Consider the following 27823-nt stretch of genomic DNA (forward strand, 5'->3'; position numbering starts at 1 on the left):
GCCGTTTACAAACAGTGCCCCGAGCGCGGCGCGGCCGCTGCCCCGCGGCGCCTCGGTCAGGTGAGGCAGGGCTGGGGGGCACCTGCCGGGGGCTCCGGGCCCCTTCCTCCTCCTCCTCCTCCTCCTCATCTCCTCACCTTCCCCGCCCCCCCCCCCGGGGGGCACCTGCGGCGGCAGGCGCAGCCCCGTCCCTCGGGCGGCCTCTGCCGTGAGGGGCCGGTTGTGCGAGTGAGCGCGGGGTGGGGGGGGGCCGCTGCCGCCGCGATGTCTGAAGGGTTTGGGGCGCAGCCCCCCCCGCACCTCCCCCGGTTTGCGGCGGGGCTCGCAGCCCCGCGCTGTCCCGGCGGCCGCGGGGCACAGGAGGAGGAGGAGGAGGAGGAGGAGGAAGGGCAGCGCGGGGCCGGGGGGGCGGAGGAAGGTCCCAGGTGTGTGTGGCCGCGCCGGCCCCGCCCGCGGCCGCAGGTAGCGGCCCCTCCCGCCGCCCCCTCCCCACGGCGGGGCGGGCGGAGCGGCGGCGGCGGCCGGAGCCCTTCCCCAGCTCCCTCCCACCCCGAAGTTGGCGCTGGCCCCGCTCCGCCGCCGCCGCCCCCTCCCCTGCCCTGCCGCCCCCGGACGGGGCCGCGCTGCCGCCCGACACCTGGGGGGTCGCTGGGCCCCCCCGAGGCGCCGGGCCCGGGGGCCGTTCTCGGCCGGGGTGGGGGTGTGCAGCGACCAGAGACTTATTTCTTTGTGAGTCAAAGATGTTCCTGGAAGAAGGATTTGTAGTAAGTGGCTCACGGGGCGGAGGGGGGGGGGGGGGGTTGTAAATGAAAAGTTTATTGATCCGTTTTGCCAGTTTTTGTCTCATTTACCTTTGTCTTTCAAAGACCAAAGCCTTCCCGATCATTTCTTTAGCATCGTGTTTCTTTTTTTTTTTTTTTTTTTTTTAAAGGGGAATAGGAAGTTTAGAAAATAAATAAATAAGCCTGAACTGACTTCTTAAGCAACAAAAGAGGTTGCCAGACGAGGACAATAAAATTCTAGAATATCCAGAGATTGGATTTCATTCCTGTTCCGTGATGCCCCCTGGACTTTCTGTTTTGGGGGGTGAGGCTTTTTTTGTTTGTTTGTCTCCCACACAGAAAACCTGCACCCAAAGTAAGGTCTGTATGTTCTCTAATGAGCCATCCCATAAAATGTGCTGTGTGACTCCCAGTAAGTATTTGAATTAAAGTGTAATAGTTTTGAAGTGGTGGGGAACAAAAATCTTTGTCGGGTTATTGATCTGCTGACGAAAGGCGTTTGAATGTGAAAAGGTTCAGTTTAGGGGGGTTGTGTGTTTAAAGGTTTTTTTTTTTAAGGCAACATTTTTTTTTTTTTTCATTTTTGAAATGACCTTGAGAGCTTTAAAACTACATCAGTTTCTACCAGTGGGTTTGAGGGGGAGGCAGGAGCAGAAGAATCTAGTGAAAATCGAAAATAGAAATAGGAACTGAAGTATAGCTGCAGTGAAATATTTTCTTATAGAAGTATGTGAAAAGGGAAGTTTTTGTAAGAATGTGTGAAAAAGAAGAGAGGGAAATAACGCAGTTTCAGATGCAGGGAGGGGGGGAGAGAAGGGAGCATATCATTCTTCACATTTTATTAGGCCGTGAAATGCAGGAGTGATATGATCTGGAAGACACAGAAATAAAACGCCTAACTACAAGTTGAATAGCAGGCATTGACTTGCTGACCAACGCTTCCATGCTTGCTGGGGGCTGGTTCTGGGGCTGCAAAGGTAGCAGAGCACAGGGCTATGACAATGGCTTGCAAATGCTTTAACGCCATGTTTTATTGCTCTTAGGAGCTCCTATTAACTGGAGGTTTGGGAATACGACTAAGACTTTAATTTGGGATGTCCACACTGAGGTTTCAGCCTTTCCTTGGATAATAGAAAAGGACAGTTGCAAATAAGTAGGATAAACTGCATTCTTTGGCAGAGGGGGAGGGAAGAGGGCGAGGGTGGAGGAGGGTTTTTTTTTCTTCCCCTTTACTAGTTCTGTAACTGAGTCAATATTTTAAGATCTGTAGCAGGAATGTGGCTTTGTGATCACTGATCGTTCTGCAACGTGGTTTTTTTTTAATGAGCAATCGCGTCATGCTGAGCAAAATACTTGGATTTTCGATCCCTAGGCTCTTTCCTGAAATCAACATCTGAGTTTTCAAGTTTTGCCTTTTAAGTTTTTCAGGGTGGTGAATACGAAAAACAAATAACTTTAGAACCATGGTTTTTACAGTGATTATTGATTGGCTTGGCCTTCAGCCAAGCAACTCTTCTGCATGCACCAGAGTTGCTGATTTAAATTCTGTGGATTCTTTTTCATAAGTTAGCCTTTTTTAATCTTTAAACAGCATACATGGCAGTTGAGGAACTGTAGATCAGTTTTTAGTTAAGGTTGTTCAATTATGTCTTCATCGCTTTGGAGTTGGTTGAATGACTTGACATGAGATTAAGCACAACAAAAGAAAAGGCAGGGGAACAACAGCTGCCTTCCAGTACCAGAGCTCCAGATTCTGAGCAGTTCAGCGTTTTACCTTTTACTATTACGTGGTGTCAGGTTTAAATGTGAATATTTCTATTCGCCTTTGCGAGAAGCTCAGGCTTGCTGATAACACATCAGCCACTCAAAGCCTGCATGTTGGTGTTTGGGGGTTGTTTGTCTGCTGCATTTTGCAGAAAATGATCTGAGGATCTGATACTGAGCAGTGAATTGATCTCATTAACTTTTAAGACAAAAGTAGCAAACAGTCCCCACTAGTTTGTACTTGTTTAGTTACTGTGTGGTAAGAACTTTAAGGTGTGTCCTTAATGGCAACTGGCGATTCTTGCTGCGAAGCCTTGTTTATTTTAGGTAGATGTTTTATACAGAATTTCCAGTGGGACAAATTACTCCACTGACTGCACTTATTCTTTCTGAAGGCTGACTGTGAGCATAAGAGAATAATTTTGCCATGCTGCAATCAGGCTATATTTAAAAATTGAAGCCATTAAGTTTTGCTGTGTATTTTAAGGCTTTTCCTACTTCCTTTGTTTAAACATTCTCAAACAGTGCATATCATAGATGAGTTTAAAACATTCATATGGCACTGTTGGGGCCGAATTTAAAATTAAAATGAATACCGACGTCCTTGTTGATGAAAATAGAAAAAGCATTTCTTTAAATAAGTGGATGTTTTTCTGTTTTTGAGTGTGGTAAGGAGGCTATATTGGTGTCTTGTAAACAAAGTTTCATATTAAGTAGTCTTTAGAGAATGGCTTCCAGGCTTTGCATTAGAGGATTTCTTTCTTTTCCTCTTTAAGTGAATAATGTTTTTTTGGTTTTGCTTTGTTTTGGTGGAGGGGTGGGGAGAGCAAGATTTAGGGTATGGGCTAGAAAAGAGAGGAAGATAATAAACTTTAGCACCTTTTTATCAGACTGTCTTACACAAAAGGCTACTTGATTCTGGTTTCCCCTTTCATTAGATCACACTCCAGAAATTCCTTTTTGAGCACTTACTTTAACCTTCAGAAATATCTCCTCTTGCCACTATTTTCATTTAGAGCTATGCTGATAGATTAATACCATATTTTATACAAAGTGCTAAGTTATTACTGTAATCAGAGGGAAATTATTTTAAAAGGGAACTGTGGCTTTCACTTAGACTTTCAAAGCAGTGATTACAGTAAACTTTTAGTTACAAGAAAATCTGAGAGTTTGCAATTAAGAAGCTCTGGGGAAACGTTAAGTAAATTTTAACTTCCCTTTGTTCTTTGGGACTTTTTGTTGTCCCAGCTCTTTCTAACCTGAATCTGGATTTGGAATGCATTGTCCTAGGAAAAGATTCCATCCAGTGTATATGTAAATACACTCCCTCTTTCCTGTGTTATGAAATGCTGGCATATGGAAAGAGCAGCCCCCCTCTCCCCAAGGTAAAATGGGCTGAGCTTTCTTTTCTTTGCAAGAAGCTGAAAGAAGAGTTTGACCTTTGAACTCAGCCTCACACTTCCACGCTGCTTTCAGGATGATTAAATAACCAAGGATATTTGCCTGTGTCTTATGCTTATTTAGCTCACTTTAAACGTTGTAATACTTCACTGTTGAGGTATTGTCTTTAAATATAGCAGGACGGAGCCTTTGGGTTGCAGCAGGGCTGCCATGTGCCAGCTCAGCTCTCACTGGGGACACTCTGCATTTCCAACCCCCCTCAGAGCCTTCCCACATCTCATTCCGGCATTATTTGCAAATTGCTTTTAACTTTTAACCGACTTTGGGGCATTTCTGATCAGCCCCCCCCCGCCCCGTGCCTTTCTAAGGTGACTTTAGGAAAAATAAAGTTTTTCTTCCTGGTGCATGAATGCACTGAGGGGATTCTGCTGACTACTGTATGCGTGCTTTGAGAGAGATGTGACTCATTCCACAAGAGATTTGCAACTGAATACAAAAGTAAGGAAAAGGATATGACCAAGCTATGTAAGATTTTCATCACATGTTGTATTTTAGGATTAAAAAAGCCTTTTTCAGCCTAAACTTACCCAGGTTTTAATGTGCTCCCAAACAGAAAGTTGCTTTCTTGAAATAATTTGCTGTTAGAAATCAGCTTTTTTTTTTGTCTTCAGTGAAATTGCCAAATAATCTCCTTTTGTTGCTGATGAGGCTTGTTTATGCCAAACGTGGGTGTATGTCAATGGGAAAAATACATAAAAACTTCTACTGTTACAATCATATGACTTTGGTCAGAGCATAGTTTATAGCTTATCGTAAATCTAGCACTCTTGATTCTTCCTCCTTATTTTTTTTTTTAAGCAGTGTGATAAGAGCAGACTTTGCAGTTTCAAAGTAGAGCAGTGTACATGCTGGGAAAAATGAGTTTGAAATTAAAAATATAGGTGACATACGTGTTTGGAAACACAATGAGATGGAATTGCTTATCAGGCTGCCTTGAGGATTTCAAAAGAAAGTACAAGAGGAAATGTGGGGAAATCTATGTAGATCAGGGTGACTTCAAGACTGGAGCAGAAAACTATCCAAGCAGAAGTGAATAATTGACTGGAGGGTGCTTTTCTATGTGCTGCAGATTTTATGTAACTAAAAGTATCAAAGTCTGAGTTTGTTTATGCGCAATAGGTACACTTGCATTTCTCACTGTCATAAAGGGAGTGCAGTTTGCTCTGATTGAGCTGCATCAGGGAAACTGAGGCCTGTATTGTGATAGGTGAAATCCTGGGGCTTCTCTCAGCCCTTCCTTTGGTACTCAGGAAGAAGCAAATTAGATTTGCTTAGATTTACACCAAGGACTGATGTTTGGTACCGTGTAGGGAAAATGGATGTAGACGTGGCCCAGAGAAGCCTCAATTTCTGTTCACCTTTCCTGTTTGTTTGTAACTTTTTTTTTTGTTCTTACGCTGGTATAATTGGGGTCTGAACTTGCCTGTTAGCTCAGTTTCTTGCAGTTGTGGTCTCTGCTTTACAGGCCAGCTTGGCCCTGTGCAGCCCAGGCTGTTGGGTACATCACACACACACCCTGCAGCCCGCTGGTGAGGGGTAATGTAAGGCTGGGGAGTTAAAAAGTCTCCAGCAGTCTCTGGGAGATCTCCCACCTGCATGGGAGAAAGGAGGCAGCTTTTGGAAGTCTCTGTTTCTATCACTTTTCTATTTCAGTACCTTCAGGTGCTGCTCCAGGGGATGACTGAACTGCAAGTAAATGTCTTTTCCCTGGACTCTGTACCTTCTTCCATCTTTCAAGACTACCTTTTGCAAGCACCTGATTGTGGTTGTGTTTGAGAGTGACAACTTCCAAGTGTCCTGCAGAGGACAGGGATCAGATACTGCTCTGTTCCTTCCCAGGGGCAGCAGTTGGAGCTGTGCTGGGTGAGAGTTGGATTCAGACTGGAAGCCAGCTGAGAGCACTAGGGCACATTAATGGCCTTAACAAAGGGAACTCCTTGGAAGTGACCACTTCTCTCAAATTCAGGAGTAGTAAAATAATCTCTTTTCCTGTTATTTCACCTATGCTGCCCAAAGGGATGCAACTTGCCTGTAATTGCTACAGAGGAACTCCTGGCTCTTGAGTAATAAGGAATTAAGTCTAATTTGGTAAACTGAATTTACCACTTCTTTGTAGTTGTGGCTGTTGGAGAGACCTTACATCCCTCTGCCAAGAAGTAAAAAAGTCAAATTTGCTTTTAAGGTCTCTGAAAATACCTTCTTTTAAATGAAAACCAAGACTAAACATACAAGGCAGTCTGTGTAAGGTGAGACTGACTCAACAATAAAAATGTATCACTCATTCCACCGAGAGCCTTTACCTGCTGTGGAGAGAACAATAAACTGTTTTGTCAGGTAAGGGGTCATTGCCAGTTTAAGTGCATATAACTTCTTGATTTAATGAAGTTGCATCATCCTGCAGCAGTGGTGAAATGTGTCCCAGACTTATTTAAAATAGGGTTATTCTTGTATCTTTCAGCTCTTCTACAACAGGTACTGGCCACTTCTGTTGTCTAAAGTATACTTTGGTTTTGTGGCTCCTGAGAAATTCTCTCCTAATCAGAGGGAAAAAGGAAAAAAAAAATCTGGCAGTTTGAGCAGTCCTTCTGAACTTTAAAAGTCAATACTTACTTGTAGTGCTTCCTCCTTTAATGCCAAGAATTAGTCTCTTTTATATTTGCTCTTGCTCAGTGGAGGAAAAACATGTGCAGAATGCTGCAAGCTTATACGTTGCCTGCTTTAAAAGGCCTAATTACATCTTTTGATAGAAGAGGCATTCAGTTCTCTGAGGAGACACACTCAGCTCATCCATCCTCTGCCAAACCCCTGGTAGACATCTAGCCTTCAAGAAAAAGGGACTCCACAGGAAAAGGTTTTTTAGACAAAGAGGATATCCTTTGTTTTTATTAGTATAGATGTCTGAGATGGGGGGAGGGAGTTTTCCTAATATTGTTCATTATTAACTATGAGCTATTTTCCACTGGTGATTAAAATCCTGTTTGTGAGGCTTCAGGGGGAAAATGACTCGCATGTGTGTCTGTTTTATCTGACTGCAAAAGGGCTTTCAACACAAAATCTTTCTGAATGTGTGTGCAGAAATGCTTGGATAATGACAGTCTTGAATTCTGTGTAAGTCTGGCTGTATGTATTCCGTGTATGTTCTGGTTGTGTTTTTGTGAATTGTTTTAGGATCATTGTGTTGGAAATCCCTGTGGTGGTGTTAGAAGGAACTATAACTGAGTGTCTCTCTTAGAGGGGATAAAAAGGATAAGCCATGAAAGAGTTTAAGTTTAGGAATAACTTTGAAATCTTCAAGCCTGAAGGATGAAGACTAACGAGGGGGACTTAAATTTGCAGATGGAGGGAGTGGAAATTCCAGTTTAGGGTCATCTTTTATGTTCTCTTTTTAACCTGAACATCTTCGTTTTGATCTTTCCTGCAACTGAAACAAACAACTCTCTTCCTCCCCTTCCTCCCCCTGAATCTCCATTTCCTTTACAAGTGCTCGTGTTAGTTCTTTATCAGGCTGAGCTGTTAACAAAGTATAAAAAACAGTTTTGTGCTTGCACAGTCAGTATAAAAGGCTCGGTGTGGACGAGAAGCAGCACTGGGATCACTCGCGTGCTCCTCCGCTAACGCAGAATACTCTGGGAAGCTGTGTGAAATGATCTGCTGTAAATGGGAGTAGCTCTTTCCCTCCCTAGAAAGCAGCAGAATGCCCAGTAATGAGGAATAATTCTTGGCTTCTGTGCTGCTCTGCAAAGTCAGGTTTTATCTGGGCTGACTTAAATAACTTTCTGGTGTTGTCGTGGGCAATGGGCGCTTGTATTCTTTGAGAAATAAGGTCATGGCCTGTGGAGCAAATACTGCAGCATCTTCCCAGAAATTAGGGACTGTGCCTGTGTCAGATGGGGGCAGCAGGGGCATTTGTGCCTCGGGGAGGAGAGCCCCTCCTGCCCCGAGTGTGACACGCGTTTCTGCTGAAGTGCACGGAGGAAGTCCCGCCGCTGCCATAAACCCCTGCCACCTGCAGAGACAAAGTTTCACGCTGTGGACTTTGGAAATCTGACTCACCTTTTGGGCCAGTTGGTGAGTGAGAACCTCACGGTGACACTTGGCTTCAATTTCCAAGTGTGGGAGCTTAGGGATGCCAGGGTACACCAGAACTGCTCCCAGCACGGAGCTGGGGTCACTGGTGGCTTGTGCAGACACCACACTCAGCCAGGACACTGGAAGGGCATCCCAAAATCTAAATATTTAGGAGCTCCTAAATATTGTTAGGAACTATTTTAGGGTGCTGTTTGTGCTTAACTTTGTAGGTGTGGTGCAGCTGCCTTAGCTTTATGCAGTGATGTATATGTATATTAAAAAACATCCTAAATAAGTTTAAGTTCAGGCTCAGCTCAGGTTTTATTTGAGGATTTGAAGGTGTATTTATTTATGCATGAGCTGCTCTGCCTGTGATCAGTGTTACACCTGAACACAGCTGTGCCCAGATAAAATAGATAACATACATAAGGTAGTTTTTATTTGTGGTCCCACTGAGGTGTTGTTAAAAGTGATGTTAACTGGTCTGTTTTATCTGTGGTCCTAGGTAGGGCTGGAACAACTAGAGTAAATCTTTGAAATTGGAAATAAAAAAGGTGTTAAACTTGTAATTTCCAGTATGCAAGCAGCAGTGTAAAATCTATTTATCAGCAATCTGTTCTGGGACATAAACACACCAAGAGGAAAGAACAGTTCATGTAAAATGACTCTTAATATCCTGAAACTTCTTGAAACACGAGGAAAACTTTTTTTTTTAGGGTTTTTTAAAGTGGAAATGAGAGTTGCATGTAAGTTTCTCAAGTCCAATAGACCCAGTAAAAAATAAAGTGGTTGATTTGCAGCAGCTGGGAGAAGCTGGTCAGCTAAGCAGTGATAATTTTGCTGCTGGCCTTGAATTTAAGAATCTGGGTTTGTTGAGGTAGTTGTGTCTGAGTTTTTATCTGCCAGAGAAGAAAAGTAACTTCAGTGTCCTGGATTTGCCTGTAACTCTTCAAGTTTTCTCACTTCTCTTTTTCAGAAAGTGTTGCAGCAACTACTTTAACTTCTGTAATTGTTCCAGGTTGCTTTTAAAAGTTTAACAACAGCTTTGCAGCACAGAATTAACAAAGAATAGTTGTTTATCCTAAGACTTGCAATGCAACTTTTATTCCCAGTGCCTCTATAATGCATTTAAAATGGGAAATTCAATGGTTAGGCTGTGCTATTCTCTGAAAGGTGTGTCTAGAGTTTTTGTTACATATTTGTGGAAATTTTGAAATGCAGGAAGTAGAAATGCAATAAAATTACTCCTGATAGGTCATTTCCCAAAGAAATCTTCAAGACTATGTAATATGTTGTCTTGGGTTGTGTAATTTAATAAAAATAAATTAAATTTCTCTACAGGCACTTCATTAAACTTTTCTCTGTTTTAATAATCCATTTATATGCAGCAGGGTTTTGGTGTGGTTCTTAGGTTGTGTGACAAGTGCAATGAAAACAAGATGTTCTCATCTGTCCAGTGGAATCTTTATGGGTGTTTTGTGGTGTTTATAAATATAATGAGTATCGCTGTGAACCTGCTGAAATACTCAGCCAGGGATGACTCACTTGTGAACTGAAGAGTGCTTAATGCTCAGGCTAAAACTTTTCCAGTAGTTTTATTCTGTCTTCTCAGCTGAAATATATTTCTAGTTGCATCAAGTGCAGTAGGTGGCACCCTCGAACGGAGATAATTGGTGACTCCCGGAAAAGTCCAGGGGAGCTGTGCAGGTTCCTCCTGCCCTGCTCACTGCCCTCAGAGCAGCCCCTGGGAGCTGTGAGCCCTGGGCCGGGCAGGAGGGACAGGGGGGGCGTTTGCAGCTGGGCAGGGAAGTCACAAGTGGCATTTCTTGACTTGCTTTGTGAGAGGGATAAGTAATTTTTTATTTTCAACCTTGAGTTCATCTGTAGCGAGTTTATCGCTTTTCAGCTGTTGGAAGGAAGGATTTCCTGTTTTGTTCTGTTCCTTTACTCAGTATCTCTGATACTGGTGTGTCCTTTTGTCTTCTGAAAGTGAAAGAAGGCACAAGAAATGCAGGTACTGTACTTTATTTGTTGAGCTCCTGCACAGACCTTCAGGTGTAGTCACAGTGTTGCAGGTTGTCCACTTTTCCAAGGAAGCAACAGAATTGAGGCAACTCTGGACAGTTTTCCTGCTGCTTACAGGCTTTTGAATGACAGGAATGTAATTTAATCAGCCTTTGGTCCTCAAATCCAAGGTACATTATCTTCAGTAGGAAAAAAGGTTTGTTACTAATGGATAAAATCCTGGTGGGGATATTTGGGTTGTAGTTCTGGCATGTGTTGGCTTGTCTGAACAGTGAGAGCATAAAATCCTTCCTACTTGTAAAAGGCACGGATCTAATCAGAATGAAGTGTGTAATCACCAAATACAGAATAAGACTAGAGCTTCCTCACTCACCTCCTGACTCTAGTACTTTCTTCTTCTCAGTTGAAATACATTCTTGTCTAGTTGTATCTGCACTTTCCTTCTGAAATGCTACCTGCAGTTTTTTTCCCAGTCTGTAGCTGCTCTCTCCTGTGTATCCAAGAGCAAGAGCTGCAAAGAGGCATTTCAGATTCCTGAAACAGGAATATCTTGCTCTGTTTGCACTGCTGCCTAGAGGATGAGCTGTGGCTGCTTCTTAGGACTGTTCATTGCCTCCATGAAAAGCAGCGAGAGCACTGAGCAGCCAGCAGAGCTTGGTGGAGGGTGCAGGGTGCTCTGATGAAGTCTCCAAAGGGCTTCAAACCTATTGATAGCCACCACAATTGTCCCCAGGCTCCTGCTGAGCTCCTCTCCTGACTCTGGTGTTGGTTGTACACTCCGTGTTTGTGTGGTTGTGAGGACAGGTTTTGTTTGCCAGACAGCTGAGATGGGATTGAAGCAGCCCTGTTTCCAATGTTACTGATTGATTGAGGTGGATTTTTCACCCATCAGTGACCAGCCTGGGGCATTCCTTAGATGTGATCTTTGCCTGTCGCTTAAATTCTGAAACTTCCTGGAGCCGTGGCTGTCACAGTGCTGGTTTTATCCTAGGCTGGGTTTGGGTAGGGCCGTGTGTGGTGGCCCATGTTAGAAGGAGCTCTCTTCTCCCTCACCTCACCCCAGAATGCCTCGAAGCACAGGGCACTGAGGGTGGATTTTGCTGCTTCTCATCTGTTTCCTTTCTCCAATGACTTAATTCTTGTTGCTCTGTCGTGTATTTGTTGTAGTGCCACAAAGTGGGAGCGCAGTGAACCTTAATTGGCTTTTTCTGTTTGTAGACATGAGCGAGGAAGTAGTGGCTGATGAATCCCAGCAGTTCACTTTGTGGGACTGCAGGCACTGCCCTTTGGATCTGCCTTCCTACCCCAGAAATACCTCTGGCCTCTCCGTAGCAGGATTTTTACACTTCTTCCTGCAGAGCACTTCCCTATGGCTCTGAAAGCAAATGCACTCAACTCTTAAGTTTGTTCCACTTTTTAAATCTTGCCTGGATTTTTTTTTTTTTTTGAAATTTGAAACTTATTTTCAGGCAGATACTCACTGAGCTTTGCTGTAGCATGTTGGGTAAAAAAATACCTTTTAAAACTCCAGTAGAAATAGAACAAAAAGGCAAGTTGAAACATGAGGCATAAAACATGCTAACCAGCAGCCTTTGATATGTTTTCTCCTGATGTTTTACAAAAGGGAAAAAGTTTTTTTGAATACTTGAGCTTCAGACTTTGGTTCTGGCTCCTTCTCCTGCCTATAGGGAGTGAGGGAAGGTCTGAGCTGAGTGGGGAAGGGAGAAAGGCAAAGGCTGCAGTAGAAGCAGAAGTGTCACCCCACACTGAAGTGAAGCTGCCTGTTACAGGAGATTTTTGATTCATTCTGCAGAGAGGAAGTGTTAATCATGGCAGTGATGAAACTGAAAATGGGGATAAAGGGCGTAGTTAGAAAAGAGACTTTGGCTGCAGAAAATGCAGGTTCTGTCGCCATCAGCAGTGATCTGTTCTCTCTTACACTCCACCTTACTCTGCAAGGTCCTGCATTTGTGTTTAACTTGGGATAAGGCTTTGGCCCAGGCCTGACACTTGGGTTTAAAAAACCCTAGAAAATTCTTGATATTGTGTTGATTGTGTAAACCTGGGTTAGAGGACTGGGCAGTGAAGAGACTTTAAGCTTTGGAGAAACACAAAAAAAAAAAATGAAAAGTAGCTGGCAACAATAATTTTCTCCTGTTACTGGCATTCTGGTGTTTTAGTTTCTATTTTATTTTCTATTTTTACCCGTGTTCATTAGGCCCCAGGATCTTGTGGTCTGTGTGATGGGAAAGGAGGTGCTGAGTTTTCAAATGAAAAGCAAGGAGTGTTCTCAGGGCAAGGCTGCAGGAAGTGGATGAAGTGTTGGAGATGCTGGATCTATGATTCCTGCCAGTGTGTGCTGAGGCTTCCTTCCCCAGCTGCTTCAGTAGGAAACTGAAATAGTTTAAGATTTAGTGGCTCAAGATCACTTTTTCTGTCCAACCAGATCTGATTAGAAATAGCTGAGAGTCTACTGATAATCATTTTTATCATGGGAAGCTGACAGCCTGAACTATTGCAGGGCTGTGGTTGAATTATTGTCCTTTCTTTGGGTCAAAACAAAATACTTCATTTTTTTTCCATATAAAAGCAAGGCAGAGGTGGAAATTGAGGTGAATTTTAAACCCCAACTGTGTCCATGCTGTTTTCTGCTCTAAGAGTTATAGAGCATAATATGTTTTAGGGCATATTAATTCAAGTCATGGTCACTGGCCAGCTGGCTCTTAGGAAATAATTTGCCAAAGTTTGAGTCAGATTTTGAATGAATTCTTTTCATTAGTTATTACTTTATTTGGAAATGTCTCAGAATGATTCTTCTGCAGTTTATATTAGTCTTGTATTAATTTGCTAGACTTTTCCTTTACCCAAAAATTGAATCAGCTGGAGTCCTGAACTCCACAAAACTATAATTTGTCAGCCCAAAGCAGTGGCCCATGAGGTGCTGCTAGGAGGCATTATAACTCAGTAGACTTAGAGATTTAAATTGGAGTTGTGATTAACTATATTATAACCCTTTTTAATCTTGTGGAATCTTAAACCTTCCTTTGTGAGCATAATCAATAAATCATTTTTTGTTTTGTGCCACTTTGAAAGTAGAAGAATTTTGGTTTTATAATGTAATAGTTGGCCTCTTGGATGATTTAAATACTGTTCAAGAAACAGTATCATTAGTTCATACAAAATGTTGAGATGTTCTTACTGTACCAGCCTAAAATTGTCACAGACATTGTAAATTTGTGGGTGATAGGGAAAGCTTTGAGTAGTGGGACTGGTGAATGTTCCTTAATACAAAGACTTATGCTGACACTCCCTGTGTACCAGAACTATAAAAGCTGATGCCAAGCTATCTAAAAAAAAAAAAAAGCCTTTTGCTTAACAGCCTTTAGAGGACAAACAAATGAAGTTCTGCTGTGGTTTTACAGGTTCAAGGAAAGGTTACTTGGGCTACTGCATTGTTAGGAGTTCAGGAGTGCACTGAAATATGGTTTCAGCAGCTTTATATAACGGGGTAAGTGCAGGTTTAGAAAGGACAGAGAAAGTCTTGCAGAGAAATAACACCTGTAAACAGAGGGATGTTCAAACTATTTCAGCTGTGGCAGGTAGAAAAGTGACCCAGGTGCCTTCTACCTATCCCTCGTTGGCTCTTAAAAATAAGCTTTGTTCTAAAGCACTTGATGGATCTCAGCCCTAATATTTTCATTATTTGGGAGACAATGCTTCTCTTTTGAAAGGTCTGACTCACTCTTTTCTCTCTTTCCCAGGTGCTGGAGTTTCGTTGTGGCACTGAACTTGGCCTTGAGTGTATTTTACCCAATGCAACTATTTGAAAAGTTTGTGCAACAAACCTAAGTGCAACTGACTGTATCTGTAGACTTGAAAAATCTGAAGAAACAATCCAAAAAAAAACCTCATCCCGTCACTGAGCAAATCTTTGGATACTTCTGCTGGGATGTGTGAAAGCACATAAAGCTGAAGAAGAAACAATTTTCTGCTGGTGTAAAAAAAAAAAAAAAAAAAAATCATTTTCCTGGCAGAGGTTTTCCATCTGAGCAGAGTTTTGAGCACATGTTGGAGAACTCTACAAGTGTCCTTACTGTGATCAGGGAGCACCCCCAGAGAAGTGCAGGCTGCCACTAAGAGATGTAAAAGGGAGCAGAAGGGAGGAAAGATGCCCACGCAGCCTCTCCTGGCATACATGGACGGACCCGAGGGAATAGCCAGCGCCGTGGGAGCCCAGATGGAGACCAGCGATGCCTCCATGACCATCAAAGGAACAAACACCATCTCCTACAAAAGCCTGCAGGAGAAGTTCCTGCTGCAGGCCGAGGGCTGCATGCCCCTGGACTGCATGTTCTGTGACGAGACTTTCAAGCACCCCGAGGAGCTGGGGAAGCACGTGTTAACGCAGCACAGGCCCACGCTGTGCGAGCCGGCCGTGCTCAGGGTGGAGGCAGAGTATCTCAGCCCTCTGGATAAGTGTCAGGTAAGAACCAGCTCACCTTCACCGAGCAACGAGCAGGACAGCGAGGAGCTGAGCTGCAAAGTTTGCGGGCAAACGTTTGATAAAGCTTTTGACATTGAGGCGCACATGAAAAAGCATAAAGATTCTTTCACGTATTGGTGTAATGTTTGTGGGCGAAGATTTAAAGAGCCTTGGTTCCTCAAAAATCATATGAGAACACACACTGGAAAACCTGGTTCTAGAAACAAGCATCAGCAGGGTTCTGAAGGCCCCATCACAATAAATGAGGTGGTGCAGGAGCACGTAACTGAAAATGTAACGTCACCTTACAAAATTTGTATGGTTTGTGGTTTCTTATTTCACAATAAAGAGACTCTAATTGAGCACAGTAAAGTGCATACCAAAGAATCAGTTCCCAATGGTGAAAGCCCCCAAGTGACTGCTGAAGTCAATGCAGAAGAAATATCTCAAAACCAGGAATTTTTCCAATTCTTGAACTTAAGACCAAATTCAGTTCCAGAAAAGGACAAACTGCAGAAGCTTGCGAAGTGGATCGCTGAGCTGGATCCTTTCACCACGTACCAAGCATGGCAGCTGGCTACCAAAGGTAAAATTGCAGTTGGCCACGGGCAGATTAAAGAGCCAGGGCAAGAAGGAAGTACAGACAACGATGAGTCATCTTCAGATAAAGAAGAACTCTGTGAAATTTGGAATGCAAATAAAGGTAGCCAGGCTGAAACTACAGGGAAGTCAAAGGTAAATAAAAACAGCAGTTTCACAGGGAATGGTAACTTAACCCAGGACAAACTGAAACATCCCGCTGGTGAAGTGCCTTCTATGGAGATGGATTCTAAATCATCCCAGAACAAAGAGAAGCCAACCCACTGCTCTGAGTGTGGGAAAGCCTTCAGGACATACCACCAGCTGGTCCTTCACTCCAGAGTGCACAAGAGGGACCGGCGGGGTGATGGAGAGACTTCCACTGCTGCCAGGACCTACTGTGCCGACATCATTGGGAACCTGGAGGAGAACGGGGCAGCAGAGAGGATGGAGGGAGGCTCTGAGGATGGCTCTGAAGATGGGCTTCCAGAAACAATTAATTTAGGTGAGTAGCACTGGGAGCACTTCAGCCTGAAGTGGCTGTTACTGAGAGTTGTTTAGGAATTCCTTAGAGCCAAAGAATGCGTCGTGCTTTTCCGTTATCTTCTCAGAACGTGATAGGAAATGCTAAAAAACTAGGCAGGGAATGTTATGGTGGGGGAAAGGGAACAGAGAAAAATGAGAGGGTAAGGAAGGTTTGGATGCTGCCATTTTGATGTCTTTGAAGTTGTGTTGGGGCTTCTTGCAGTTACTGCAGTCATTGAAGTAGATTTCATAGCAATGAGTTTAACAACTGGAAAAAGTCACTGTTTAATCACCCCTTATCTCTGACTTTACTGGATGCTTTGGAGTGTTCCATATCCCTTCTCATCCAGCACATGTTTTTTACAAAGAATATTTTATGAGAAATAATTGCAGTTTCACTATCTTCCCCCCTTTCTCATGTAAGGGCAAAAAAATGTTCAGTGCTCGGCACCAGCAGTTTTTGAGGCTCTGAAGTAAAGGACAATTTAAAACTTTTTTCTGTCTAACTACAAGTTCAGTGTTTGTTTTGAACAGTAATTTGAAAGTCTAAATGTCAGAACAAGCATGTTCGAATCATTTTGTGTAAGGACACAGGCTGTTAATATGTGGAGCTGTGTGTAAGAGAGGTGTATAGTTACCTCCTGTGCCTGGAAGGATTGCTGACAGCGTGGATGGACTCCATCTGTACATTACCCAGGATTCATTCTGCATGTCACAGTGTCTTAGAAAAGCAAGTGATACTGAATGATTCCTTAATTGAAAAAGATTGCATGTCAGGGGACAAAAGGCCTGGCAGAAAGTCTCCAGCTAATCTGCGGTTCTGTGTGTGACATGCTCCCAGCCGGCTTTAAAGAACAGACACTTGCATAATCTCAGGGCAAGACACGGCGAACAGAATGTCCTGGCACCCACACAGGCCTGACTTTGCCATTTCTGGTAATGTGCAGCCCTTTATTTTGCCTGCAGGAACAAAGGAATGAAATGATTACCTAATGTGAAGTTGCTTATTTTGTTTCTCAGCGCTTTATCCTAAAGCAGAGCAGATTTCGGTGTGAGCTGCTGAGTCACACCTCTGGAGACACGAGCTCTGTTTGTTTGACTCACCAGGGCTGAGCCATGCGCAGCATTTCCAGGAGAGAAACTTTCCAGCAGGCAGGAACCTCAAAAGAACTCTTTCAAGTCTATTCTATATCCGAGTTCTTAGTCACGCCGAAGGTCTCCTTCCTCCCAGGGTTTCCAGTCAGCCTTGCCTTGGGTGTTGAGTGGAGTGGTGTGGATTTTCAATGGGAGCTGCAGCGCAGTCGCTGTGGCTGCTGCTGGTGTTTGGGTGAATTCTCTGCCATTCCGCTGTCCCTGCCGCCCTCCTGTGGCACCTCCTGCCTCTGCACTGGAGTGGAGCTGCTCGGTCATCCCTGGATTTGTTCCTGGAATACCCGGGGCACCCATTGGGACACCCTGGCACTTCCTCACTCCGTATTAATACAGTGAAATACTCCTCATCGAATCTTAGGAGTGTTTCTCTACAGACATTCCATTGATTAGCACATAAATAGTAATACCATTGTTAGAATTAATTCTAAAGAAAAAGCATATTTGCCTTCCTTCCCCACCTCTCTGTGTTTGGCTGTTGTGTACAGAGCACGTTTTTAGTTTGAATCATCCCACTCGCACTAATTCAAACATCCCCTTTAATAAAATAATACAGTTTATAACCATCAGGGTTCTCTAGGTCAATAAAGAAAACTTTTCTTCTTCTTCGAATCTTGGTTGAAATCTTGTTTGGGCTCCTTGGTCACTGTCACCAACCACAGGGTTGTGGACAGAAATCTCTTCAATGTCTTGTGCTCTTGTTACCCAGAGTGCAGCAAAACACAGCAAAAGTTACTTGCAGAATGTAAAATTTGACAGCATTTCAGAATTTTGTTTATCATTTAAAAAGTTACTGTTTTAAGCAAGACTGCAAACTTGCATTTGCTCTTCATAATATGCCTGTATTTTCTCCCTAAGATAAAAATGAAGACAGTTTGGAAAGAACAAAAGTTAAAACCCTTGGAACCTCCAGAGAATGCAGCTACTGTGGAAAGTATTTTCGCTCCAATTATTACCTCAATATTCATCTCAGAACTCATACAGGTAAATGGGGGCTACACCTTTTGAGGAGGGCAGGGAAATCTGCTGAATCCACTTGGATACAATGTTTGATTTTGCTTATGAAAAACAGAAACTGCCTTCAAAATTGCTGATGTTAAGAACAAAGTTTTCTCTAATTTGAAACAAAATTAAATAATTGCCATTAAAATTTATTTGAATTATTTACATAAGTATGAATGGTTTTGAATAATGCTAAATGCATTAAGTATTGTTAAAACCATATATTTTAAAGTTGTAATTTCTTCTATGTTTTAGAGGCGTAGCAAAAGTTTGGGGTTTGGTTTCAATTTAAAGGCCAACCAATTTCTCAAGTGTGAAGTTGGTTGTCTGCCAGCTGCTGCTACCTGGGGAAAAGCTGGGTCTCTTTTTTTCAACTCAGCTCCTTGTTTTGCATAGCCAGACAAGCCCTTCCTACTGCTGCCTGTGTGTTCCTGGGAGGCAGCTGTGTTTCCAGCTGAGCTGTCCCGTTTCTGTTGGGAGCAGGACACTTGTGGGATGATCAAGGGCTGCAGCTTGCTGGGGTTGACCCAGAGTTCCACTCCTTGCTTCTCTCTGCCAGCCACGTTGTCAGCTCCCATCTCCATCCATAGCCAGCGTGTGGAAACATCCCAGCGCAGCCAGAAGATGGCACTGTAGTTAGGAAAAGAATTAAGATACCGTTGTTTAAATGTTTTACATGAGTTTGGGACTTGGGAGAGGAAATCAGTTTCAGTGTTTGAGTCCACAGTGTTCCCTTGCGTTTGTGGTCAAGCCTTCAAATCTCAGACTGATTTACTGATAAATCTGTGTTGCAGGTGAAAAGCCGTACAAATGTGAATTCTGTGAGTATGCAGCAGCCCAGAAAACTTCCCTGAGGTATCATTTAGAGAGACACCACAAGGACAGGCACGGTGACAGTGCAGCTGATGGGAAGGGTGACAGCAAAGGTTCCCTGCGGGGTCAGGAGACGGCGCTGTCACTGGCTGCTGATGCTGCTCCAGAAACCAAAAATCTAAAGCGGCTTTTTGATGGTGCCAAAGATGCTGAGAGCTGCCCACCTGCCAAGCAGCAAAAGGAAGTTCTGTCCTTGAGCAATGCAGTAGGCAGCACAGTCTTTTTAAAAGTAAAGAACAATTCCAGGGAATCGAACAAAGGTTCTGTTTGTAGCAGTTTGAATCAAGTACCTGAGACCGTGCCCGCTCCTTACCCAGAGAAACTAAAGGCTGAGAAGGAAACCAAGGAGGCTCAGCCTAAAAGAGAGAGAAAGGCTTCTGTGGCATCAGAGGAAGATGATGTGCAGTATATCTGTGCTTTTATTGGTGGGAAAAATGTGAACAATATGCAAGAATGCACTGAGAACTACAAACGCAGACCTGTCATGGACTGTCACGAGCAGCCCTTGGACTTGTCCAGTAAGACTTCCCAGGAGTGTTCAGTGATCACAAGCAGAGGCCTGCTGGCCCCCAGCACCTGCCCCTTCTGTACCTACAGGACATTTTACCCCGAGGTCCTCATGATGCACCAGAGGCTGATGCACAAGTACAACCCTGACACGGTTAACAAGAACGGCTACAGGAGCAAGGCGCTGGCCAAGGCCCGGCGCACGGGCTGCCCCCCGGCCCTGCTGGGCAAGGATGTGCCTCCTCTGCCTCTCCATCCCAATAAGAACAAGGCTTCCACAAATCCACAGCAAAAACCACTGCACACAGGGAAAGCCAAGCAGTGTGCCCCTCCTCAGAACAAAGCCCCTCTCTTCTCCGTGAGCGAGTCGAGCAGTACAGCCCCCAGTAACCTCAAGTTTCATAAACAGCAAAGTAACGTCGGAGCTCAGGCAAACAACTACAGACAACCTCAGCAAGAAGAAGTGCACTCCAGTTTCAGGATCTCTCCAGTACTGGACAGAGTAAAAAAATCTGACTATAAAATCAAAGTTCTGGGTGCCCCAGTGACTCAGTCTGGTCTGGTCAGCAGCAGCATGAATGGGGTTCTCGAGTCTCACCTCAATGAACCTGGCTGGGCTTGCCAGCGAGGGAGAGACTATCTCTGTAGTAAATCTGGGAGCAATGCAACTCTGGACTATGGAGAAACCTCTTCCAAACGGATGAAACCCTCTGTGGTAGCTGTGGAGCACCTGGACTCTCCGCTGGCTAATTACAGGAGATACGAAATGAGCAGATTTCGTGTTGCAAACAGATATGCAAATCTGCTACCTCAGGAATACCCTCGCACCAAACCCACATCCTCTGTTCTGCCAACCAAACAAGGGCTCCTCAGTGCAGATGATGTTGATCCTCCCAATGGATTGGCTGCTCTCAAACCTTACGAGCCATACAGCTCTGGATCACTTTATGGTTCTTGTGGATCTAGCAATGGCCAGGTCACCAGCTCGACAGGAGAAGGTACAGTCCCTCCTTCCCCCTCTTACACCACTGCACAGGGAGGGGAATGGGCTATAAATGAGTGTGTGCCCACCTTGAAACATTGAAAATACGCCTGTACTTAGCATTTCACCAAGTTCAGTCAGTGCTTGGATTTTAAACTTAAAATTCAGGTTCAGCTAATTCCTGGCTTGGAGAATTAGGTGTGGAAGGGCTGAATTTTAAAGAGGGGTCTAAGTTCCTCAAGTTCCCCCTTCCCCTCTGCCATGGGTTTCTGATGGCAAACATGTATTGTTTACTCATCAGACCACTCCAGACATGTTGACTCATCCAGGATAAGGAATGAGACTTTGTGCTTAATGTGCCAGAAGTCTTGGACCATCTGGAATAATAATAAACTTTTTACCAAAAAAAAAAAAAAAAAACCAAAAAAAAAAAAAAAAAACTGCCACGGGCAATTGTTCCCTTCCAGAGCAGAAAAGGATGCATTGCAGATCATAAAACTGATGTAAATTTTAGGCTTCTGCTCTTCAATGGGTTTTTTTTTTTTAATATTTAACTTCTAGTAGGAACAGAATACTTTGTTAAATCAAGACAACAGATTTCTGCTATTCTAATTATGGTGTAGCAATGCTCTGTGGAAACTTCTGGGTCTAGCAGAGATAGATGATTTGTGATGTATTGGGAGAACTCTGGTACTTCTACAAAATACATACTGTGCTTTTTGTGTTTTCGTCCTTGGTCAACATTTTCAAAAAGTCAGCAGGAGGCCAAGATTAAAAGGTGCTGGGTGATATTTAAGCAGTTGTCTGACTATTTGTAGAAGGTGGTATTTATGACTTGAAGCTGAGCTCAGCATGGACTTAGCTACAAATACAGGACTTTGATTTTTGAGACGAAGATCCCATTATAAAAATGAATAGCCTGTGTGGGCTGTGTAGTCTGAAAGTCTATGAAGTTCCTGAACTCTGAATGCTCCCATTCTCTGGAAGCAGTAAAGTTGCTCCTCGGAAGTATCTGGGATGGTAACAAGCAGGGGTGTGTTCCCTCAGGTCAGAGCAAACTGCAAATACCGAATCCACATTTAGTTATGAGGCAAAAAAATAAGTGTTTGCTCACTCTGTTCTGGTTTTTGTTTGCTTGTTTTAAGGCTGTGGACTTCAAAAATATAGCACATGTAAATAATTCATATTTATATATATTTATATATAAATATGCAGGCTTTCCTGGGTTGTAGGGAAAGGTGAGGGAAGGTGTCACAGTTGTGTGCCCAGGCTGGGCAGGGAGTGGAGCAGGAAAAGCACCATGGGTCACTGGAGGGGTGAGGAAATGGGGTTAATTCCTGCTTTTGTGTGTACCCTGAACTGCTGTGAGGAATGCACAGGGGCAGCCAGGAGCACAGAAGTTGCTGTCCTGGGGATGTGAGAGGGTGAGCTGCAGAGAGGGATCAGTGAGTGTGTGCAGGGATGGGGAGGTGTGAGCCAGGGCAGCTGCTGCAGGAGCAGCTCTATTTTTAAACAGTGACTTCACTGGAATCCACCTGGTTCTTCCTTTGGAAGCTCCACCTGTTAAGGGAAGTCTCCAGGCTGGGCTTTGCTTCCTCTCCCCTGGAGACACTGCCCTGCAGTCAAGAACTTTGCTCTGGTTTTGTTATTTAGAGCTCAGAACTGTGGCTGCAGCTAATTTGACAGCATTGTTGTCATGGAAATGAGGATTTCATTGTTCAATACCCGGTGCTGGCTCAGGGCGAGAAAAGCAACTTTTTATGGCTGTTAGCTCCGTTGGACAGACTCTGAAACAAGCCCCCCTCTACTGGGTTTTCGTAGCAACTTTCATAAAAGCCCTGGGCTAGAAGATGTAGGTTTGTAAGGTTAATTTCTTGTTTTTTCAACCAATTTGCTTAGAAGTACCCAACCCAAACCTTGATAGTTATTGAGAAGGGTTCAGGGTAACAGCCAAGCAACCTCTCAGTGTCAGAATTTTATTGTGGGTGGAGAGCAGAGATAAAAGTTTCTTTAAAATCCTTTTTATTTTTCGTTAAAAATCTGAAACACAACAGTTTCTCTAGACTCCAGCTGCGTGATACCATCTGCAGAGCTGTGCAGGTGCAGACCTGCAGCTTTCTGCCCTCTCTTCCTCTTGAGCCCTGCTGATTTTATAAACCACAATGTCAAAACCTTTTTTCTAAGGGCCCCTGTGCCTTGTGGCAACATCCTCGTGGTGCCCTGAACGTGTTCTGTCGCATGTTAAATGCTGGATCAAGTTGTCAGGAGAATATGTTCCACTTGGCAAACTTGATTAAAGCATGATGCCTTCCCTTATTGCTTGTAAGCTTTGCCATCCCGTGTTGCCCTGAAGAGACAGAAACATTCTGAAACCACTCAGTTTGTGTTATTCTCAAATTAGTTGCCTTTGCAATGGCAACATGTTATCAGGGATAACCTGTTGGCTGATTGATTTGGCAGAGGCTGCAAATTAAAGACAATTGCTCGTGACACACTCCAATGGCTCCGTGGATTCTGTTGAAATATTAATTTGGCTGTGCCATTTTAATTTAATTAAAGATCAGGAGGGTTTTTTCAATGCTGCACTGGAAGCTTTCATGGAATATGGATGGCAGTTGGGCTTGTTGGATCCTGTGGGAGTGATGATTCTGGACTTTTTGCCCTAATTTTATGACGTGTTTTTGACTGCTTGCCTAAGCTAGTGAGACTTAATATGGAACAGGCATTGATTTCACATCTATAAATGTGAATTAATGGTCTCAGATAAACACAAAACCACCTGTATACTAGACTGAAAATTGCTTAACAAAGGTCTGCAAGTAAATGTGTATTAACACTCCTTTAAGTGTCACGAGTTCCATGTAATCCTTGATGGCAGCAGTGAAGTATCCCTGGTTTCCCTCTCAAATACTCATTGAAAAATACAGTTTTCAAACAAATACAGGAACTGAATTAGGCATTAGGGATGCAGCACTTAGACCTCCTTAGGTGGGGCATCTGCTGTGGGATGAGTTAAGCAAAGACATCACTTGGATGTCTTAGCACAAATTTGTTAAATTATCTTTTCATTCTCCTTGTATTTATTCTGGATTCTGAATTTGCTATAATAGGAATATCTAGATTTTTGAGGCCCGATTGTGAGATGATATTTTGGATTCTGGATGCTGAGGTGGATCTGAGAGGAGCAGGAAATAATGCTAACTCCCTTAAATGACTTTTCTTTCCAGGAAAGAGATCAGTGTCATACCAACACTTACCCAGCAACCTTCTGCAGAAGAGAAGTTACGAGCCCTTTGTGGGGAACACACCCTTCAGACCCAGTGACAAGAAGAACTGAATCACTCAAGAATGGTACACAAACCTTCTGAACTAATTGTTGCTTAAATGTTGCATGGGGTGCTGGTGGCATCAAAGGTTCCTGCACAGCATGAGGAGAAAGTCTGAGCCTGAAAAGATAGAAATTTCCTCCTTTTAAAATCACCAGATGCCGGGGTGGCAGCACTGATGGTTGGAGTAGAGGGACAGGAGGCTCCTTTTTTGAAGAGAATTTGCAGGGTAACACTAGAGAAATGCATTGGTTAGTTACAATTCCAGTGGGAAGTGTTCAGTGAAAGTCAGGAAGTGGAAGCTCAGTCAGTCCTTGAGGAGGGTGGAGGAGCAGAAGTGAGAGGAAGTGCCAGTGACTCAGTCGTGGGTGCTGGGGCTTTGCTGGTTGAAGGTGCAGACCCTGCTCCTCTGCCCCTGCTGAGCACCCAGGACCCCTCAGACCACAGCTCCGGGGTGGCTGAGTCCAGAGGAAAAAGGGAGGCAGCTTCTCTCTGCCATCCAGAGGTTATCCCAGCTGGTTTTCCCTGCTCAGCAGAGGGGAGGGTGTGCCCTCCTGGGCAAGGTCAGGTGAAAGCTGTGCCCTGGTGCTGTGAGTTCATCTCCTCAGTGCTGCAGATGGATCTGAGACCTCAACACCCTTGGGCTTGCAACCCCCTTCACTGCTCAGGACAGAAGTGCTCTGTAGGACTAGAAATAAATAGATCTGTTTGCCTTTTTTAACCCAGAGCTACAGGTGATTTCCCTCTTAAGGGGAATACTTAAGGAATATTTCTGGAATGCTGTAGCACCTGGGCCAGCACACAGGATTTTATGGAAAGATGTTGGGAGCAGAACTGTCTGACATTGAGTTGACAGCTTTTAAAACACTTTTATTGCTTGGTACTCTTCTAATCTTACTGCTCTTACTCTCCCCTGCTAAGCACAGATGTGTCTGGTTGTGTTGTTAACTTGATTTCATGCCTGAGGTTCTTCTTGGGGCAGAGCATCTTCCAAAGTAGACTTTATTTGCCAGATTAAAGCTGGCAATCCCGACTTCCATGACAACATCAATTCTTTAGCAAGGATGTGGAAGGAATTCCCTTCGTTATAAAGACACTCCTTACAAGAACCGTGCTGTGCTATTTTAGAGCTGTATACCACAAATTTAATATTTTTTCCTCTTTTTTCCCCCTCCAGGTCTAAGGACACAAGTGCATATTCCATGGAGTTACACCTGCAGTTCATCCCCTGAGGAAGAGAAAACGGTGAAAGCTACTGAACTAAGCTGTGATTGTACTGTATATAGAAACACTACAGTTTTATAATATTGGTTCTTCTAACATTTTGTACCAAATAGCCATACAAAAGTAGTCTAAACAGTTGGGTTATGAAGGTGTGTGGAGAATGTATATCTTGACCTTGACTTTTGAGTATTTTTCATTAGAATTAATTGACCAAATATTAGGTAGGAGTTCTATTTTTACATACTTGAGCGCTGCTGAAGAGTTTCTCTTGGAAAGAATATATATCGTTGCACCTCAGGTAAACTGTAAATACTGAAGTTGAAAATCCTGTTGGCGTAATGCTCCTTTTTCATAAAAGTGAAAGTTTCTCATCTGTTGGTTTTTTTTTTTTTTTTCCTGTTGAACTATGTTAGTTTTTTAAAAGTTCCAAATAAACTGTCTGAAAGTGTCCGGTTTATAAATGTTGTGAACATTAAAGCAACGGTGCTGACATTGAGCTGCCTTGGCTGGGTGAGGACCAGGACGTGCTGGAGGGCTCTGCTGCTCTGGGGTTCTTTCCAGCATGGTTTTAAATGCAAGCATGAGGCAATACTTGACATTTTGGATTTCCTGAAATGTGGCTGGATTCTTCTCTTGGCACTGATTGCTGTTCTTCAGAGAAGCCTCTTTAAAAACACCTCTGCCACCATCCAAACAGAAAATCCCTGGGACTTGCTTGAGAAACAATAATAATCTCCATGTTTCAAATGTTTGGTTCTGTACTAAGCTCCACACAGTCACATTTCAAGGAAAAAAAAAAAAAAAAACTCCTTTGCACCTTTGTCCAAAGCTGTAAAGTCTCAAATAAGAGCCTTGAAAGATGAATTTGGGTTCTGCAGACTTCAAAAGGGATGTGGCTGTGATGGAGCCTACTTGACTGTGCTTGGAAGCTTCTTGATGTCAAGTTTTAGCATCTACTGGGTGTTTAAAATGAGTGAGAAATAACCTGTAAATGGGAGAATATCTCCTTTTATTTTTTTGTGAAGACAACAAGAGTTTTTTCTAATGCACATGCAGTTTAATTTTTGTAAAGGGAAGATGGCCAGTTACCAGCCAGTAAAGCAGAACTGTTGCATATTTTAACTTGCCTTCCTCGTTTCTTCTCATGAAGTTGTAGTTAAGAGTTAATTCCTTCTGTACCTGGCTTTGACTTCCATATATTTTAGTAAAACAAAACAATTAAATATTTTGCACTGTTTGTTTTTCTCTCTTCCCTCTTACAGCAAATGTAAAATAGCAAAAAAAAAACCTAGAAACTCTTGTTTTTTCATTATGCAACTTGAGATGTTCCAGTTGTCTTAGTTCCTGTAAATGGGACTGGTTTTTAATGTCTCTGTAAACTGGCAATGGAATGAAGTGCTGTGTATCAGGAAATTGTACACTATTGACCTGTTTTCCTGTTCATAAGCTGAGCCATATGTACATAATCTAGATTTTTTTGTTTTCCTAGTTTTGCACTTTTATAGCCTATTTTTTGAAGATGAATTCACTTGGAAAAGGGTTAATCTATTTTTGTGTGTGATCTCTCCCTGTCCCGGAGGTGCAGGGCTGGAGCTGCTCTGCCTGTGCCACAGGGGCAGGGCTGCTTTTTAAACGTGTTGCAGCAAACAGACCTAAGGCTTGTTTGTTTTTTAATCTCCCTTCATGCTGGTACAGTTTCCCTCAAAGCTTTTTTTAGGGTTGGAATGGAAAAATGGACCTGAAGACTCCATTCCATGGCAGCATCACCACACTTTGCCCATCAGTATTAACTATTGGGATACTACTGGTTTTGTATGTTCCTTTGGAAATAACAGTGCATATATAGAGGTACAAATTGTTGATCTTTTTTTCCTTTTTTTTTCTTTTTTAAATGTATTTATTTCATTCCATTTTGTTCTATTTTAATTGTTGGAACCGGAAGTTGGCAAGCAGCAGGCACACATTACTCATTTAATTTATGATGTATTTCACTTTAGTTGAGTATATTATTACATGTGGATGTAAATATAGACTTGGTGTTTTGCAAAACTGGTTTCTGTGTCTTGCTTTTAAGGCTTAAAAGGAGTTGCCTGGAATTTCATGTTCACTTGACCTTTCACCATCCTCGCATGGCTGGGGGAGAGGGAGAAGCTGCCAATAACCAAATCCAAATTCATGTTCAGTTACATGAAAATAATGAGTCACTCCCCAGAAAATCTGTCTTGAAATAAGGAAGAAACTTTTGCTTTCTTCTCTTGCAGTTATTTTCTTTCAAGAAAGGAAGCTGAGTTATTAAATGCATTTTTTTGTGATAATAACATTGAGAGGAGCATTAATTGTGTTTTTTATCGTGAGACTGCATAATTGGTATTAAATTATTATTAGTTTGTTTTTTTTTTTAAACCACGTATGTTCTGCAAAATTTTCTAGGTCTGTTGTGTTCTTGGAACTCTCCTGAGGTGCCAGACCTCACCAGCACCTCTGACCACATCTCAAAACTGAAATTACCAGCTTGGCAGGCACTGGGGGGAGACTGGTCCAAGGCAACTCATCCTTGGGAGAAAGGGAATTCACCTGCCGAGAGCCCCGGAGTGCACCAGCCCCGTTTGGGGGCACTAACGAGGGGCACTAACGAGGGGCACAGCCTCCTGCATGTCCAGGCTGGGCTGCTCTGGGCCAGCTTCTTGATTTCACAAAAGCAGCGCCGCTGGGGAGGGTGAAACCTTCCAAATGTGGGAGCTGCTGGCCAAAACGAGGTGGAAATGAAACGGTGAGTCCTGCCTGTGGGGCACAAAGGGGTGAGGAGTGCACTGGTGTCGGTCCCAGGGGCTGGTGGCACTGGCTGGGGGGGACAGCGGGGTGTCCCCGGGTGGGTGTGAGCTCTGCAGCCATCCTGAGCCCTGGCTCTGCTCCGTGCCTGTCCCTGGGGGTGCTTTCAGATCAGCCTGGTTGTGCCAGGGCTGAGGTGTGTCAGCTCTGCTCGTGACCAAAACTCAAACCAAGGGGCAGCTCCAGTGCTGACTGAGGAGCAGGTGCTGAAGGTAAGAGCCAGGACAGAATTTTCTGGGTGCTT

The 27823-nt window shown here is 43.6% G+C and overlaps 2 protein-coding genes across 3 annotated transcripts in view; one reads left to right on the forward strand and one right to left on the reverse strand.

The window, feature by feature from the left end:
• On the forward strand, window positions 1-26799 carry ZNF217 (zinc finger protein 217). 2 transcript variants are annotated; one of them, XM_053992642.1, is made up of 6 exons: window positions 1-60; window positions 13862-15667; window positions 17695-17820; window positions 18633-20216; window positions 23428-23551; window positions 24704-26799. In XM_053992642.1, the coding sequence occupies exons 2-5, from the start codon at window positions 14269-14271 to the stop codon at window positions 23535-23537; spliced, it is 3219 nt and encodes a 1072-aa protein (XP_053848617.1). In that variant the 5' UTR covers window positions 1-60; window positions 13862-14268; the 3' UTR covers window positions 23538-23551; window positions 24704-26799. The 2 variants fall into 2 exon arrangements, with proteins under 2 accessions (XP_053848617.1, XP_053848618.1); XM_053992643.1 differs by lacking the exon at window positions 1-60 and adding an exon at window positions 698-764.
• TSHZ2 (teashirt zinc finger homeobox 2) overlaps window positions 18383-27823 on the reverse strand; it is a 231100-nt gene continuing 221659 nt past the window's right edge. Inside the window, exon 3 of the mRNA XM_053992646.1 lies at window positions 18383-18468. The gene's annotated coding sequence lies outside the window, so the exon portion shown is untranslated. The remainder of the gene's footprint in view (window positions 18469-27823) is intronic.

Source organism: Vidua macroura, chromosome 17 (assembly GCF_024509145.1).
Source record: "Vidua macroura isolate BioBank_ID:100142 chromosome 17, ASM2450914v1, whole genome shotgun sequence".
Taxonomy (NCBI): Eukaryota; Metazoa; Chordata; class Aves; order Passeriformes; family Viduidae; genus Vidua; species Vidua macroura.

Excerpts from the sequence above, each read along its gene's own strand:
- ZNF217 (XM_053992642.1), top strand. The coding sequence starts at position 14,269 with ATGCCCACGCAGCCTCTCCTGGCATACATGGACGGACCCGAGGGAATA. Across the intron at positions 17,821-18,632 it reads TCATCTCAGAACTCATACAG|GTGAAAAGCCGTACAAATGT; the intron begins GTAAATGGGGGC and ends TCTGTGTTGCAG. Across the intron at positions 20,217-23,427 it reads CACCAGCTCGACAGGAGAAG|GAAAGAGATCAGTGTCATAC; the intron begins GTACAGTCCCTC and ends TTTTCTTTCCAG.